The sequence below is a fragment of the Nycticebus coucang genome, chromosome 3, assembly GCF_027406575.1.
Source record: "Nycticebus coucang isolate mNycCou1 chromosome 3, mNycCou1.pri, whole genome shotgun sequence".
Classification (NCBI taxonomy): domain Eukaryota; kingdom Metazoa; phylum Chordata; class Mammalia; order Primates; family Lorisidae; genus Nycticebus; species Nycticebus coucang.
This window is the reverse complement of record NC_069782.1, coordinates 40747132-40763768: the sequence shown is the minus strand read 5'-3', so window position 1 is coordinate 40763768 and position 16637 is coordinate 40747132. Positions and strand designations below refer to the sequence as shown.

At 36.5% G+C, this 16637-nt stretch overlaps 1 protein-coding gene across 9 annotated transcripts in view; it reads left to right on the top strand.

Moving 5' to 3' along the window:
• The window catches only part of ACSS3 (acyl-CoA synthetase short chain family member 3), a 262694-nt gene that overhangs the window by 230323 nt on the left and 15734 nt on the right, over positions 1-16637 (top strand). For all 9 annotated transcript variants that reach the window (XM_053585747.1, XM_053585742.1, XM_053585745.1 and 6 more), the window contains 3 exons: positions 2814-2877; positions 12460-12541; positions 14704-14826. In XM_053585747.1, the coding sequence (XP_053441722.1) occupies positions 2814-2877; positions 12460-12541; positions 14704-14826 (269 nt within the window). The remainder of the gene's footprint in view (positions 1-2813; positions 2878-12459; positions 12542-14703; positions 14827-16637) is intronic.

Sequence of the window (16637 nt, the reverse complement as noted above, 5' to 3'; positions counted from 1 at the left end):
CTGTTAGGTTCCCAGAACTTTCTGTGCGTCCTTTCATTGACTGCTGAAGTGTATTTGAGTCAGAGATGTTAACGTTTTAGAGGAAAGTTAACTGAAGAGTCAACAGAAAGGCTGAATCATTTCCCTCACCTTACACAGGGCCTGTTGTCATGCTTTTTTTTTTGCTTGCTTTTGTTACAAAAGCTACAGTTTCTTCTGTTACATATGCCACTTTTTAATTTGGGAATGAAGACAAGGCATTTGAATCTTGTTATTTAAAAAATAAGTACAGGGTGGCACCTGTGGCTCAGTGAGTAGGGCACTGGCCCATATACCGAGGGTGGTGGGTTCAAAGCCAGCCCCGGCCAAACTGAAACAAAAAAATAGCCGGGCGTTGTGACGGGCGCCTGTAGTCCCAGCTGCTCGGGAGGCTGAGGCAAGAGAATCGCGGAAGCCCAAGAGCTGGAGGTTGCTGTGAGTCCTGTGACGTTATGGCACTCTACTGGGGGTAGTAAAGTGAGACTCTGTCTCTACCAAAAAAAAAATAAGTGCAGAGAGTAAAGGTTCTAAGAGAAAACATTTCTTTACTACCGGCTTTATGTGATACAGAAATGTAATAACCTTTCATGATTTGTTTTTAAATCTGTGGTAGTGACTATAATAATCAAATGATTTCTTTGGACTACACGCTCTGATGGTGTAAACTACACAAATCATCAAAATTTTCAAACACAAAATATCCATATGTTTAAATGGGAATAATTATTTTATACACTTTATAAGGCTGCTGTTTTGTGCTGTTACACAACAAATCATTAATACAGTGCCTGTTGGTAGAAAGACTGAAGTAGGTCTTAGATAGTAATGCTACTAATATTTCATAGAATCCAGAGTGACTGACTTGATTTAGACTCACACATTCATTTTACAGACAAGGAAAATGAGGCACAGGGGTTATGTAATTTGCATAAGATCACACAATTTGGCTAAACAGACTTATGAAGCCAACCTAGCTTTGGCGGAAAGACTATGATTCCTAACATATGCTCCCTATTTGCATATAAATTACAAAATTCAGAGATTTGTCTTGTACTTCTCTAACATAAAAATATTATATTTTCCTTCCAGGATAACAACTGGTTAAGAAAACGTGGATCATTTGGTTTTTACTAGCAGATATATTAATAAAAGACCCTTTAGATTCTTTATTCAAGGCAGAAAGAGATATTCTGTGAAGTCAGTGATACCTCCAGCCGTGGAAAAGCAAACCTAGATTTAGTGAAATCTTCCATTTGAACAATTTGGCCATCCCTGATCCCTTTATCAGAAAAAAATTGCTTTTGTGTCGAGACTGATTGTGGGAGATGTTAAACACATCTCCCTTTTAGTTTTTCCATACTGTTCCTATATCTAGTTATAAGAAAAAGTTAAGCTTTGATTTCTCATGGAGCTTTACTACAGAAGTTTCTCGTTGTCAGAAAGCCACCGGCTGCAGACAGCACAGGTTAAACATTTATAACCAAGAAGAGTGACTTTTTGACTGATGCTCTTCATGTTTTGTTGTTAATTCAAGATTAAAAACATACCATTTAATATTACAATGCAAAATCAAGATTCTTTGGGGGAGAAGAAAAAAATTCTGTTGGTATAAAAAATATCCAGTATAACAGTTTCACGTCCATTGAGTACATTTTCACGCTTATCATTTTATATACTTAACTGGAGTATTCTTGTATAGATACTATGGGAAAGATATATCTCCCATTTTAAAGGTAGTATGGTAAACTGAAGGGATAACAGACTGCGCCCGGGGGCATGTAGTAATTTGGCCCCTGTACTAGGATTTGGGGAAACACAGAAGAATTAGGCCTGGCCTCTTCTCTTAGTAAACTCCCAACTAGTGACATACAGATATTTACACCTCTGATCCTTCTGTGAAAATGGTTTTAGAACAAAGTTCTCTAGGAACTCAAAGAAGGGAACGATCAATTTTTTTCTGGGGACAATGTCCTTCCTGTCTCCCAGCTGCTGAAATTTGATTTATCTGGGTGGATGAAGCCACAGAAAAAACTATTAAAGCCTAGAAGATGATGACTCATCCTATTTCGTTTGCCCTAACGGTTACTGAATGTGGATACAAGCTTTGATCTTCTGATTCAGGATTTTACAAGGATAGCACAGAAAGTATTGGCATAATATTTGTGAAGAGTAAATTGACCTGATTTAAAGCTCCTAAGTGAATACCTAGTATTAAGCTTTAAATCAGCATAAGAGCTTTTACATGGTTTTCAGTCAATACATTTTATTAATTGCATTTCTGATATATATTTTTAAACTTTGCCTTCTTTCCATTTTTGAAAGGCTGAACAAGTTTCTTGGAGAATTGAAGGATATATCTAATTGGCATAAACATAGATTACGAAGTTACAAGCATGTTTGAAATATAATGTCTTCACTTAGGGGAGATTCTTAAGGAACATTTATGATAATATTAGGAATCAAATGCATGCTATCTTTATTTTTTTTGTAAGTTATTTTAGCTTTTTTATGGTAAATAATTTTGTGGTTCATATTTTTTGAAAGTTATTTTAGCTTTTTTTAGGTTCATAATCTCATAGCAATTAAAATATTACCTTTTAAAGTTAGATTCTCAACCCGGTTCTCAACCTGTGGGTTGTAACCCCTTTCTTCCGTTGTAACAACGCGGCAATTAGGAAGGTTGAGAACCACTGACTGGAGTTTTTGGAGTTGAGATAGAAAACATGAAAAACTGTTTAAGCTTATGGTTATGTATCTTTATTTGAATATTTATTTATTTATATTTTATTCTATAGTTATGATTTTGGATGACAACATGCAAAAACTGAAGGCTCGGTGTTTTGGAAATATTGTGGTAAAGTAAGCAACATGTTCAATACTGATATTTAAATGGGCAAAAATTAGTGCATAATGTTAAGAAAAGAATGTAGTAATTGCAGTGTTATTATTAGTAAGGAATTTGTAGAATTAGTTTGTGTGTTATTTAAGAATTATGTCAGCTCTATTGTAATTTTTACATGGAAGCCTCATAAAATACAAACATTTTAAACCCCGTTTTTTAAAAGAGGGGGGGTGCAGTGGCTCATGCCTGTAACCCTAGCACTCAGTGAGGCCAAAGCCAGTGGATCTCCTGAGTTCAGGAGTTTGAGACAAGCCTGAGCAAGACTGAGACTGTGTCTCTACTAAGAGTAGAAAAAAATTAGCCTGGCATTATGGCGGGTGCCTGTAGTCACAGCTACTTGAGAGGCTGAGGCAGGAGGATCACTTGAGCCCAAGAGTTTGAGGTTGCTATGAGCTATGATGCCACAGCACTCAACCTCAGGCGACAGAGTGAGACTTTGTCTTAAAAAGAAAAAATATAAAAGATAAAGCTTCAATCTTTTTAAACAACTTTTCCTGATTATACAAGTAGTGTATAGACGTTAAAAGTAACTTGTGTACAAAGAAATGTATACAAATGAAATTAATGTACTCCTACCCCTCAGAAATATACTATTGATTTTGTAATATATAGGAATTTTCACTTTTTGAGAAGCATTTTACATTACTAAATGAGTTCAGTTTATTTTTATTTTTCTGCATTGTGGTTTTCTTGTAAACCCTACCTCAGGAGTATATACAATTTTTACTCTGTCCCTTAAAAAATTTTTTCCCTAGCCTTCTTAGTATTTTTTAAATTTTTCTGATTATAAATAATACTGTTGAACATTTATTTTTGCCTTTTCCTCTTCTCTGATAATTACTATGGTATTAAATATATTTCCAAAATAATGATTACTGAGTCAAACAGTAGCATACTAGAAAGTTCTCAACTCACCATAAGACACATTCCTTGTTAATGTTGTTTGTCATTGTTCATTTGATAGACAAAAGTCCTAAAATATGAATTGAAAATATTTAAATTTACTTAGATTAAATCAATACATGTACCTTAAAATTGTTATGGTAGTGGAAACTGAAATGGAAGCTGATTTACTTGGGAGGCACAAATATGTGATATTTTAATAATGGATGGAGTTTGATTTAGTGCCTCTTATTAGGATGATGTTGGCATCTTTATCAACAGGGTTTAAGTAAAAGATTCCCCAAAATGAGCTGCCATGAATAAAAAACATTATGTGTCAAAAAAATTATACATTTATTTCTCTCAAAAAATCGAAAGAACTCATATTACCTGGCATCCTCATATTGGTATAAGGTTGCCTCCTGTTAATAAAATATTTTAAACCAGGTGGTGCCTGGGGCTCAAGGAGTAGGGCCCTGGTCCCCTATACCAGAGATGGTGGGTTCAAACCCGGCCCTGGCCAAAAAAAAAAAAAAAAGAACTATAAAATATTGTAAACCTATGAAAATTACATGAAACGTGGTAGTTAGAAAAGAAAATACTTCTCCAGGCAGAGATATTTTAATTTACAAAAAGCTAATGCAAGAGATACACATTATGATGCAATTTCTCACATGTTCTTAGGTTATCAGTAAACATATAAGTGCTCTATTACTTTTCAAAAAGTTGCCATTTAAGACAATATATCTAAGAAAAAGGGAAAATTAAATGTTGAATGTATCATTTGTATTCATATTTGTCTGAATCTGAATGCAAATTAAGATACGACTGGTTCAAATTTGACCCGTTTGAGGAAATAACAGCAGAGGATAGGGGAGGGCTTGCTAAAGAAATTAGTAATATGAACATGGGTGGATATTTAACTTGCTTAGGAAATCACATTTTTTTTCAAGAGCTTTCAAAGCACGGTGGCAGCGTACATTTTCATAAACCGCCTGACTGTGTAAATCATCCATTTCATAAAACTCTTGCAAGATCCCAGCGGTGACATTTGATGCCAGACCAATTTTAAACTCCTCATGGGTTCTGTCCCTCTAATTATAGGTGGTTTTGCCCTACATCCCTTCTGAGATAACAAAATATAGCCGTGTCCCACACAAACTATATTTTTTTCTTAGAGCCATTAATGTTATGTCAAGTTAGATGAAACTAACACAACTATTGTCTTAAAGAATTCTATGGTTTAGATTGTCATCAATTCAGAACGATGTTTTTCCCTCTGTATTTCCTAACCAGGGAATTTTAGTGTACAGATCTCCAGAGTTCTGAGATTTCGTTATAAATTACCTGAGGAGGCAAAGAGTGGAATTTGATTCCATCCTTAGGTTAATAGTGAAACTAGATATTAGAAAATTATTATGTATTATTGGAAACATAAACTAGCAATAATCAGAATAAAAAAGGGTAACCACCAAGATCAATTGATCCCTCCTTCCCTCTCTCTCTCTGCCTTTTTTTTTTGGGGGGGGGGACTAATTTTTATCTATGTAAGGAAGAATTTTATTCTGAAGTCCACATGGCCAGAAGCCAGTCCACTCTAACTCATTAGCCTGAGCAGTATTCATAGATCCCTGTGGTTGCCCACCGTGTGTGTGGGACGTTCTCATATTTAACATCCATCTAACAGCAAGGCTTGTTTCTGTAAGTCTCTATTTAGAAATAGTGATATGTAGAAACAAATAATTAAAAAAATTAAAATTCTCCCAATCCACTTAGATTTTCCCTCCTTCATTGTTACAGCATTCTGGCAATCACTGCTTTTCCATCCTGGGAACCTTTCTACTAGAAGATAACATTTTACTAATTCCTAAACTGCCAGAGGCTATGGGATATAATAAAAAGGAATCCTGCCGTTTTTTTTTTTGTTTTTTTTTTTATTAAATCATAGCTGTGTACATTGATATGATCATGGGGCATCATTCAGTAGCTTCACAGACCATTTGACACACTTTCATCACACTGGTTAACATAGCCTTCCTGGCATTCTCTCAGTTAATGTGCCAAGATACTTACATTCCACATTTACCAAAGAGAATTTACCTTTCTAGTAGAAAACTTCATATCCACATGGATGTTAGAAAATTCTTTTCATATCCAGATGGATGTTAGAAAATTCTTTTGATTTTGAAACCTACTCCAAGGCCGTTAATTTAGAGGGATGGCTATGGTATCTCAATTGCAATGAATTCAAAATGCTCATGAATTTGAGAATGTGCTCCTGTAAGTGCATCCAGAGCTCCAAAGTGCAGAAATGAAACTATGAGTCAGTAATTTCCAGGCAACAAAGAGCAGGGCATGAAAGAAAATTTTAACTGCAGTTGCTTTCCTCCATAGCACAGTGCTCACTGTTATTAAAACCATTGCTCTCCGGCGCTTTCTCTCTGGTAGGCATACATTTTCCTCTGACCAGATCTATTGCTGCTATTGCAAGTGTGATTTGCTTGTTATATTGTGTCTCCTGACCTGTACCCTGCAGGCCATGGTGGGGTACAAGACAGCTGTGTGTAATTGCCCGAGTGGCTTTTACGTTCGCACCTGCCGATTTCTCCTTCTTCAGATATAGAAGATGTTTGTTCACATTTTTATAGCTTCACAGAAGCAATTCTGTCACTGTGCTGCTGGTTTTGGAAAGGGCCAGGGCAGCTTTATTTTCATCAGGGCATCTTTTGAGGAAAACCAAGATGTCACATAGTCATAATCCTGTTCCTTTCTAAATGTGTCATACAGATTTTAGTATGACCTCTTCCTCACATCCTAACAGCACTGTGAAGTAGGCCTGGGACAGGTATCACCCTCGTTTCAGACATGCGGAACTGAGCATCCTTAGTAGTTAGTCACACAGCTGGAACTCACATTGTTACTCAATCTTTTGTCTGTATCTGAAGAAAGAAATTACTGTCTGGTCAGTCTCTTCTGGGGAGATAAAAAGTAACCGCATCTGAAAATCTCCAGTGCTGGTAAAGCCAAAGACCTCACTGGAAATATTTGGGGGTGCAAGGTTGGGAATTAACTCCAGAGTTCTCTAGGAAACATGAGTTATATCTTCAATTTATTTCAGTTTTTGTGAACATTCCTCATGGAAAAGGCATCTAGGGGGTTTCTATTTCAGATGGGTCAGGAATGTGTCACCTTCTCAGATGATGGGCATTCTCTTCCTGCGAACTGATGCCTCCCTCCTGTGCAGGTGTCACTGCCGCCTCCCTTACTCCTCCCACTTCACAGTGCTCCCTGGAAAGCATATTCTGTAGGAGGAACTCCTGACTAACATGGGAGGAGTTACAGGAAACCTATTAAAAGAAAAACAAATAAAAAAGAAGTACCCTCTTACTGTGCTTGGAAGAGTTGGGGAAGATGTCACTGGGTGATAGAAATTTGATTTCAAATTTGAAGGATGCGGATGTGCGTTAACCAGTGTATTTGTTCCTTTCTTTCTTTTACCAGTTCAAGACATTTTTATATTATTGTAACTGTGGGAAAAATAGTATTATTTTTATAATACTTCAGAAAATGGGCCCAGTGCACCCACTATTCCAAGAGGAAGGCATGCACTCAGTGGGGAATAATCCTTAGGAAAACAATAAGGGGAAAGGTATTAATATGGATTCCCACAGGAAATGAATCTGCTCTAGCTCCCAGGCACCTCCTTTCTTTCTCTCTCAATCGCTGTTCGTCTCATGTGTCTCTACGTTGATCTCATTTCCTTCTCACGTGGGCACGCGCACACACACACACACACACACACACACACACACACACACACGGGAGTGCCCTGTTATCTGCAGCTGTACTTTTCAGTTTCAACTGTCTGTGGTCAACCATAGCCCCAAATTATTAAATGGATAATTACAGACATAGACCCTTTGTAAGCTTTAAACTGCTTGCCATTCTGAGTAGCGTGAGAAAATCTTGCACTGTTTCTGCCAGAATGTGAATCATCCCTGTGTCCAACAAATCTACACTGCAGACACTATCTGTCCCTTAGTCACGTCGCAGCCTTCTCAGTTACCAGATCTACTGTTGGGAGATCGTAATGTTTATATTCAAGTTACCCTTATTTTACTTTATAATAGTTCCAAAGCGCAAGAGTAGTGATTCTGCATGTTATAATTGTTCCCTTTTGTTGTTAGTTATTGCTGTGAATATCTCACTCTGCCTAATTTATAACTTAAACTTTAACATAGCTATGTACATGGAAGAAGAAACATAATCTATGCAGGGCTCAGTGCTATCCTGGTTTCAGGCATCTTGGAACGAGGGGCCTTGGAACATATTCCCTATGCAAAGGGAGAACATGTGTGTATGAGTGTGTGTGATCACAAATACTTCTAATTCTGAAATTCCTTTTTATTTTTTGCTTTTCTTTGGCAGCCTTATATGGTTTCTTCTAGGTGGTTCCTCCTTAAAGACACTTTTGATATTCGAAATTATAGCAGTTGGATTTTTAAAGATACCACACTTCGTTAAAGAACAGAAAGTATTCCCCTATCTTATCCTATCAGTTACTGATTGCAATCTCATATCTTGTTTTCCAGCCTGATCCTCAGTTAGAGCTGTGAATAATGAAGTAGTTTTATGACAGCATCTCAAAAATAAGTTTGAACAAACACATATGCCATTTCTAATAGTTCCACACCTTGGGTAGGGATAAAATCTTCTCTTCCAAGAGCTCCTGGCAGTGCAGAGTTTAACCACTTGCTGATGAACATCTGGAATGCTTAAATTTGATGTTATTACATTAATTTAATGAAATAGACATCATTCATGGCAGTCTCCCTTCCAGTCTATATTCCAAAAATTCTAAATAATCAGGTTTCACAGTGTACCAGGATCTTCATATGCCTATGACCATAATTTATATCTTTGTACCATTAATACGCAGCACACTGACTGAGGAATACCAAGGATCCAATGAATATTGATGGAATAGAGAAAATTAATGTATATGTTAATGCATAAATAAATCAATATATGAAAAAGTAAAGTCATCAAATAACCCTGGTGTTTTCTTCTCTAACTTTCATCTTCCATCTTTCTTTTTCTTCTTTTTTCTTTTCTTTACTTTTCTTTTTTATTAAATCATAGCTATGTACATTAATGCGATCATGGAGCATCATACACTGGTTTTATAGACCGTTTGACACATTTTTATCACACTGGTTAACATAGCCTTCCTGGCATTTTCTTAGTTATTGTGTTAAGACATTTATATTCTACATTTACTAAGTTTCACATGTACCCTTGTAAGATGCACCGCAGGTGTAATCCCACCAATCACCCTGCCTCTGCCCATTCTCCCCCCTCCCTCCCCTCCCTCTCTGCCTTCCCCATATTCTTAGGTTATAACTGGGTTATAGCTTTCATATGAAAGCCACAAATTAGTTTCATGGTAGGGCTGAGAATATTAGATACTTTTTCTTCCATTTTTGAGATACTTTACTAAGAAAAGTATGTTCCAGCTCCAGCCATGTAAACATGAAAGAAATAAAGTCTCCATCTTTCTTTAAGGCTGCATAATATTCCATGGTGTACATATACCACAATTTATTAATCCATTCCTGGATCTTTGGGCACTTGGGCTTTTTCCATGACTTAGCAATTATGAATTGGGCTGCAATAAACATTCTACTACAAATATCTTTGTTATAATGTGACTTTTGGTATTCTGGGTATATACCTAGTAGAGGAATTATAGGATTGAATGGCAGGTCTATTTTTAGATCTCTAAGTGTTCTCCAAACATATTTCCAAGAGGAACGTATTAATTTGCATTCCCACCCGCAGTGTAGAAGTGTTCCCTTTTCTCCACATCCCCGCCAACATCTCTGGTCTTGGGATTTTGTGATATGGACTAACCTTACTGGAGTTAGATGATATCTCAAAGTAGTTTTGATTTGCATTTCTCTGATGATTAAGGATGATGAGCATTTTTTCATATGTCTGTAGGCTGTATGCCTGTCTTCTTCAGAGAAGTTTCTCTTCAAGTCCCTTGCCCAGCCTGCAATGGGATCACTTGTTCTTTTCTTTCTTATACATTTGAGTTCTCTTTGGATTCTGGTTATTAAACCTGTGTTGGAGACATAACCTGCAAATATCTTCTCCCATTCTGAGGGCTGTCTGCTTGCTTTACTTACTGTGTTCTTGGCTGTGCAGAAGCTTTTTAGTTTGATCAGGTCCAGTACTGTATTTTTGAAGCTGCTTCAACTGCCCGGGGGGTCCTCCTCATAAAATACTCACCCAGACCGATTTCTTCAAGGGTTTTCCCTGCACTCTCTTCTAGTATTTTTAGAGTTTCACGTCTTATGTTGAAATATTTAATCCAGTGAGAGTCTACCTTCATTAACGGTGAAAGGCGTGGGTCCACTTTCAGTCTTCTACAGGTTGCCAGCCAGTTCACCCAGCACCATTTGTTAAATAGGGAATCTTTTCCCCACTGAATGTTTTTAATTGGCTTGTCAAAGATCAAATAATGGTAAGTAGCTGGGTTCATCTCTATTCTGTTCCATACATCTACCTCTCTGTTTTTGTGCCAGTACCATGCTGTTTTGATCACTATCGATTTATAGTATAGTCTGAGGTCCGGTAGCGTGATTCCTCCTGCTTTGTTTTTATTTCTGAGTAATGTCTTGGCTATTTGAGGTTTTTTCTGATTCCATATAAAACAAAGTATTATTTTTTCAAGATCTTTAAAGTATGATAGTGGAGCTTTAATAGGATCAACATTGTTAAAATGTCCATACTACTCAAAGCAATATACAATTTTAATGCAATCTTCCATCTTTCTTTACTGGCTACTCCCACTCAAATCTTTTCCATGCTAATTGACCCTGCATTTTTACATCAAACAACTGACAAATATCTCTTCTTCCAGTCACCCACAAAAGTTTTGAAAGTATACTCTAACCTTGCTGCCTCAACTTACTTTCTGTGTACTCCTTAATCCTTCCCACTATTGCTTGCTCTGCTTCCTTGAAATGACAATCCTGAGACTACTCAAAGCATCCTGGTTATAAGTTCCGGGACCTGTGGTTAATTCAGTTTCACAGTTTGCCCTTCATTTGACCTTGTGAAATACTTTCTTCTTTTAGTTCAGTGGTCTTTTTTGTTGGTCCTTCTTTGACACTGATGCTAACATGTTTATTCTCTCTCCTTGAATCACGTCACCTACTTCTAAGATTTCCATAATTGCCTATCTACACACAGTGAGCATATTGATATGTCCGCCCAAACTTTTCTCCCTTCTGATTTTGAGATACATTTTTATTGACAGTTGGTAGCTTCAGCTAAGATAACACGAGTTCCTAAATTCAATATTCAAGCCAAATTCTCCATCTTCTCTTTATTTCCTCAATCTCCAATATGACACTTCTCCTGAAAGTATTGCTTCTATGACATTCTGTTCTTTGTGTTGGCAAAACTATCGATCCAGAATAGAAAGTTTAGAGTCAGCTTCAATTCCTCTCTCTTCTTCACCTCTCATGTTTAATTTCCATCTCTCACTATAGCTTCTATTTATCCAGTTCATCACACTAGCTTCTGCATTGCTCCAGATAAAATCTTTTATTTTTCTTTTTTTTTTCATTATTATTTTTTTTTTATTGTTGGGGATTCATTGAGGGTACAATAAGCCAGGTTACACTGATTGCAATTGTTAGGTAAAGTCCCTCTTAATCTTTTCTTTTTCAATTAAAAAAAAAAAAAAACTTTGAAAACTCAGCATTATCACATGACTATTGTACTAATCAGGGCTCCTCAGAGAAACAGAACCAGAATGAGATACATAACTGAGAAGGCTACTCCATGGAAGAAGTACAGATAGTGTTTCAAATGTCCTTATATTTTACGATATCTAAATTTTCAAGCTGTAAAGTTATCTAAAAGGTTTCTGAGTCCAGAAAACAATTTGAGTGGTTTCTATAGGAATCAATATGATAATTTCTTTTATTAGTACAACCATAGATGAATGGATGGTGGTAGAAAGATAAAGGTGAAGTCCTTGCCATGCGTATGACACCTGTTTGACCCTATGAAGGAAAGAAGAAAGTATGAGAGAAGTCTGCTGGAGGAAAAGATGCAGTGCTCCTTATATTTTCTATGCTTAGGTATTTCTCTGTGTTCATAGAAGGGAGAAATCACATAGGTCAGGATGGTCATGAAAGGACATAATAGAAGAGGGAGTAGAAGGAGGAATTCCCATGGGAGGGAGGCACATTGATTGTGAAGATTGTACACTGGGTGTCTAATTGAAGGAAACATTTCATTCCACAAAGAGACGGGCAACTTCAAAAAAAGACTTACCTTTCTATGGTGAAGGGATAGTTTTCTTAAAAAGTGCTTCAATGATGCATTTTTATTCTTTTTGTAGATACACGTTTTATGCTTCTTGTTGAAACAATGATTATTGCTAATAACTATTTAAATATCAAATATGTGCACCTTCCAGAAACTATGGCAGTGGTCAGCTATTTATTCCTCAATTAGACATGACATTTTAATGTGAGATTTAAGTTATAATTATGCATCACACTGGAATAATAGTTCTAATCATTGTTTTTATTTTCACTTCCATGATGTGTTTAACTGCTCTGTTTTTACATAAGGTTGCCGTTACCACCTGGGACTTTTTCAGGACTGTGGAAGAATCAGGAAGCATTCAAGCATTTATACTTTGAAAAATTTCCTGTAAGAACTTTAATATGCTTTTTTATCCTCTTATGTATTTTTCTACCATTCTTGCCTGTAAAATTGCTTCTAGACTAATAGATCAAAAAGCAACTTTTAAAGGTTGTCTGGACTAGTTCCCAGCTCTCAGGAATAAGAATGCCCACCAAATCATAATTATCTAAATAGATTGTATTATCACTCTCCAGACATAGAAATTTCTTAGTTTTTCTTAGTTTTCCTAAAATGTAATAGTTTTTGTTAAGCAATTTTTTTTATTTTCTATATAATTTCTTTCATGGGATTCCTCTGTACACACTGATAGCAACTAATCAGAATTACACAATGTCATGGAGATCCCTTAACCCCTTTTTTTCATGGCTACATGAATGGACTTCATTTAGCCTTCCCAAGAGTTGTATTCTTCCATCTCTTTATCTATTTTTTATGTTTTTTCCCCAAATATTCTCTTAACTCCTTATTTAAAATTCCATTAAAAAAATACAGATACAGGACAGAAACAGTGCTTTCAAAGCCTTCCTGCTAGAGCAGTGGTTCTCAACCTTCCTAATGCTGCAATGTATTTTCATTGTTAAAAGGGGTCGCGACTCACAGGTTGAGAACTGCTGCTCTAGAACTCTGGAGAACAGAGTCTTTGTGTTCCATGTTTCATCACTGGCTTGTTACTCCTTGCTGGGGTGATGTGGGTTGTGTTCATAACAGCCCCAAGTTGATGACACGTGTCAGGGTCGTACCATCATCTTTCTGTGGTCCTTGCACTCTGCTTCTTTCTCCCAGAATGATACCTGGTACTCACTAAGCACTAAATACAAAAGAACAATCAGAATTTTGATGGAAAAGTTTGTCCAAGTATTTAGCATTCTGTTTTTATTATTTGTGAGTGAGACACACATAACCTAATCAACCAGGCAAATGATAAGATTTGAGAAAAAGAGCTCAGAGTTGAATGATCTCGGTAGCTAAGATTAAACATGCCCCTGATAGACTGTGGCAGGGGAGATTTGTCAGTGCGGTTGACTCCAGTCAGCTCAATCTATCTGCCTGACGGGCCACAGTTAAATCATTAGAGTATAGGTAATGACAAGATTAATTATAACCTTACAGTAACAGATGGCTTGCATGTGGTTTCAACATGATCACCTTTAAAATGGAAAGCTCCCTCAAAACCCCAGTTCATGGTTAAACTAAACAAGTGACTCTACACTCTACCTTGAGACGTTAGTGAACCCTCTGATCTGAGAGTTTAATAACAGAGCAGAAGAACTGAGCAATTTGACAAGAATTCACAGAGCTGAGATTTGAGTGCAAATAGGCTCCGGAGCTTTTAACTACTAACTACTCTAGGTTGCCTGTCCAATAGTAATATTAGTAGTAAACGCAGTAGAAGCTGCCAGTTATGGAGGGCTTATGATGGGTCAGGTTCTGTCGTCTGTGCTTAATACACACTGTTTCATGTGTAATTTGCAGAAGCCTTTTAGGGAAGAACTCATTACCCCGTTTAACTGATGAGGATCCTGAGTCTCACAAAGTTTAAGAGTGACTTGCCTTTGTACTAAACATAGGTATCAAAGTAACTCAGAGACATTAAAGAAAGTAATAGTTCTCTGCTTTTATTTTTATTCTTCTTGAGTTTTCATTTTATGATGATTTTAGGGCTGGCAAAGATGTGCAACTTTGAGTTGACCAAAAATTACATTTCATACTTTCCATTAAATTTCACTAAAGTTTGAGTCCAATCCCAACCCATGATACAACCATTATTCTATTTTGTAATTATTCATAGGGTGCTTTAAAGCTTTTAAAAGTTATTACATTAAAGAAGAAACCTATCAAAGAATTGCTTTGTAATACCAAAGTATATTAAAAATTTTGAGCTATTACCTCTCCATTAAAAAAAGGAATTCGGTTCATAACCTTCTCTAAATTCAAGCACTTCACTTGAACATACATAAAAACATTTTAATTTCTTCTGTTAGAGGAGCAAAGAGATTCTAATAAATTTTCAAAATAAAAAGTAGTTTAATTTCACGGTCTAATTATGAAAAATGTCAAATGCATTCAGTAAATCTATTTCTCTCATGTACTATACTTTACCCTATTTAAAAATAATTATATGACCCCAAACTACATGCTAATAAACCATCACTTATTTTTGTTTCCAGGGATATTATGATACAATGGATGCTGGTTACATGGATGAAGAAGGCTATTTATATGTTATGTCTCGAGTCGATGATGTAATAAATGTTGCAGGTCACAGGATTTCTGCAGGTGCCATTGAAGAGGTATTGATGAATATTGGTATTCTAAGCTAGGCGTGGTGGCTCACACCTATAATCCTAGCACTCTGGGAGGCTGAGGCAGAGGGGATTGCTTTGAGGTCAGGAGTTCAAGACCAGCCTGAGCACGAGCAAGACCCCTGTCTCTCCTAAAAATGGAAAAATTAGCCAGGTATAGTGACTCACAGTTGTGGTCCCAGCTACTCAGGAGGCTGAGATGGGGGATTGCTTGAAGCCAGGAGTAGGAAGTTACCTTGAGCTAGGCTGCGACCAGGGCACACCAGCCAGATGACAGAGCAAAATGCTGTCTCAAAGAAGAAAAAGAAAATGTATTCTATTCCAAGTAGTGTTTAGGAGCATAGCTAAACTGAACACACTATGAAAGTTAAGTCCTTCCACCTGTAACATTACCACATCGTCATCTATAGCAGAGGCTCTTTCACCTCCTTTCCTCTTCTGTAAATTGTCATGTTGTCCAGACTTCCCCCATTCCTGCAGAGTTTTAAGCACTGCATACATTTGCCCTTACGAGCAAGCCCAGCAGACATTTCCTACTAATACTAGCTACTTGACTGCCTCTAGCTTCTGGATTTCCTCCTGCTCAATAAACAGATTTATAAATGGTCTTTAAGAGGTCTGAGATTTAAACATTTCATTATACTCTTAAATCCTGAGAATTTTCTTCCAATGTTAATCACATGAAGTCCTCAGAAAATGTATTTTAGTGTTCAACGTTTCAAAAATTTACATAAATAAAATCTACTTTGTGGTTGCACACTGTAAGCACAGATGGTTGTAACCATAACCAGAAAAAGGATACAGAACAATGTCCACACTGTCAAAGAATTATTCAATAATACATGGGTCGCTACGCAAGTTCTGAGACAGACTGTGCTGTGGTCCATTATTTCACTTCCAAGAACACAGTTGCCAGTGTTCTTTTTTATTCACCACTGCAAGTTTCAACTTGCTTTGGTTATTGGTATTGCCGGGAGAGCTTCACTTGTTTGGCCTGTGCAGATTTTAACATTTCTTGATTTTTGTGTATCTCAGACTTTCCTAATGACCCACATATCACCTTTGTGTTTTGATCTTAGGAATCTCTTATTTTTCTGTTTCCATGTTTTGTCTTTTCGAAAATTATAAATGGATTATTCACATGCAGTATGTGACCTTTGAGACTGGGTACTTCATTTAGGAAAATACATTTGTGACCCATCCAAATTGTAGTGCATATAATTTGTTCTTTTATGTTGCTGTGTAGTATTCCCTCGTGTGGATGTAATGAATTTATGTATATGTTCACCATTGAAGAACTTGTGTTCTTCCTAAGTTAGTGCAATTATAGATAATGCTAGATTACATGACATTCAAGTACAGTGGAAAACACTGTTTTCGTTTCTCTAGGATAAATACCTCTAGTGGAGTTGCTGGGTTCCAAAGCAAGGGTACGTTTGTGGTTATGAATATCTACCAAACTCTTTCCAGAGTGTCTGTGCTACTTTATATGCCCACCAACAATGTCGAGGTTTCCTATTTTTGCCATCTTTTACAGGATGTGGTCATTACTCTTTTTTTAAAACATTGTAATAGATGTGTAACTCCCATTACTGTCATAAATAATGTTGAGCAACTTTTTGCATGTTTATTTGCCATCCATGCATTCTTTGGTGAGCTATCTGTTAAAAGCTTTTCCCGTATTTATTAATTATTTTTTTTTTTTATTTTTCAGTTTTGAGAGTTCTTTGTATTTTCTGGATATAAGTCCTTTATTTGATTTACAATTTACAAATATTTTCTTCTAGATTGTGGCTGGA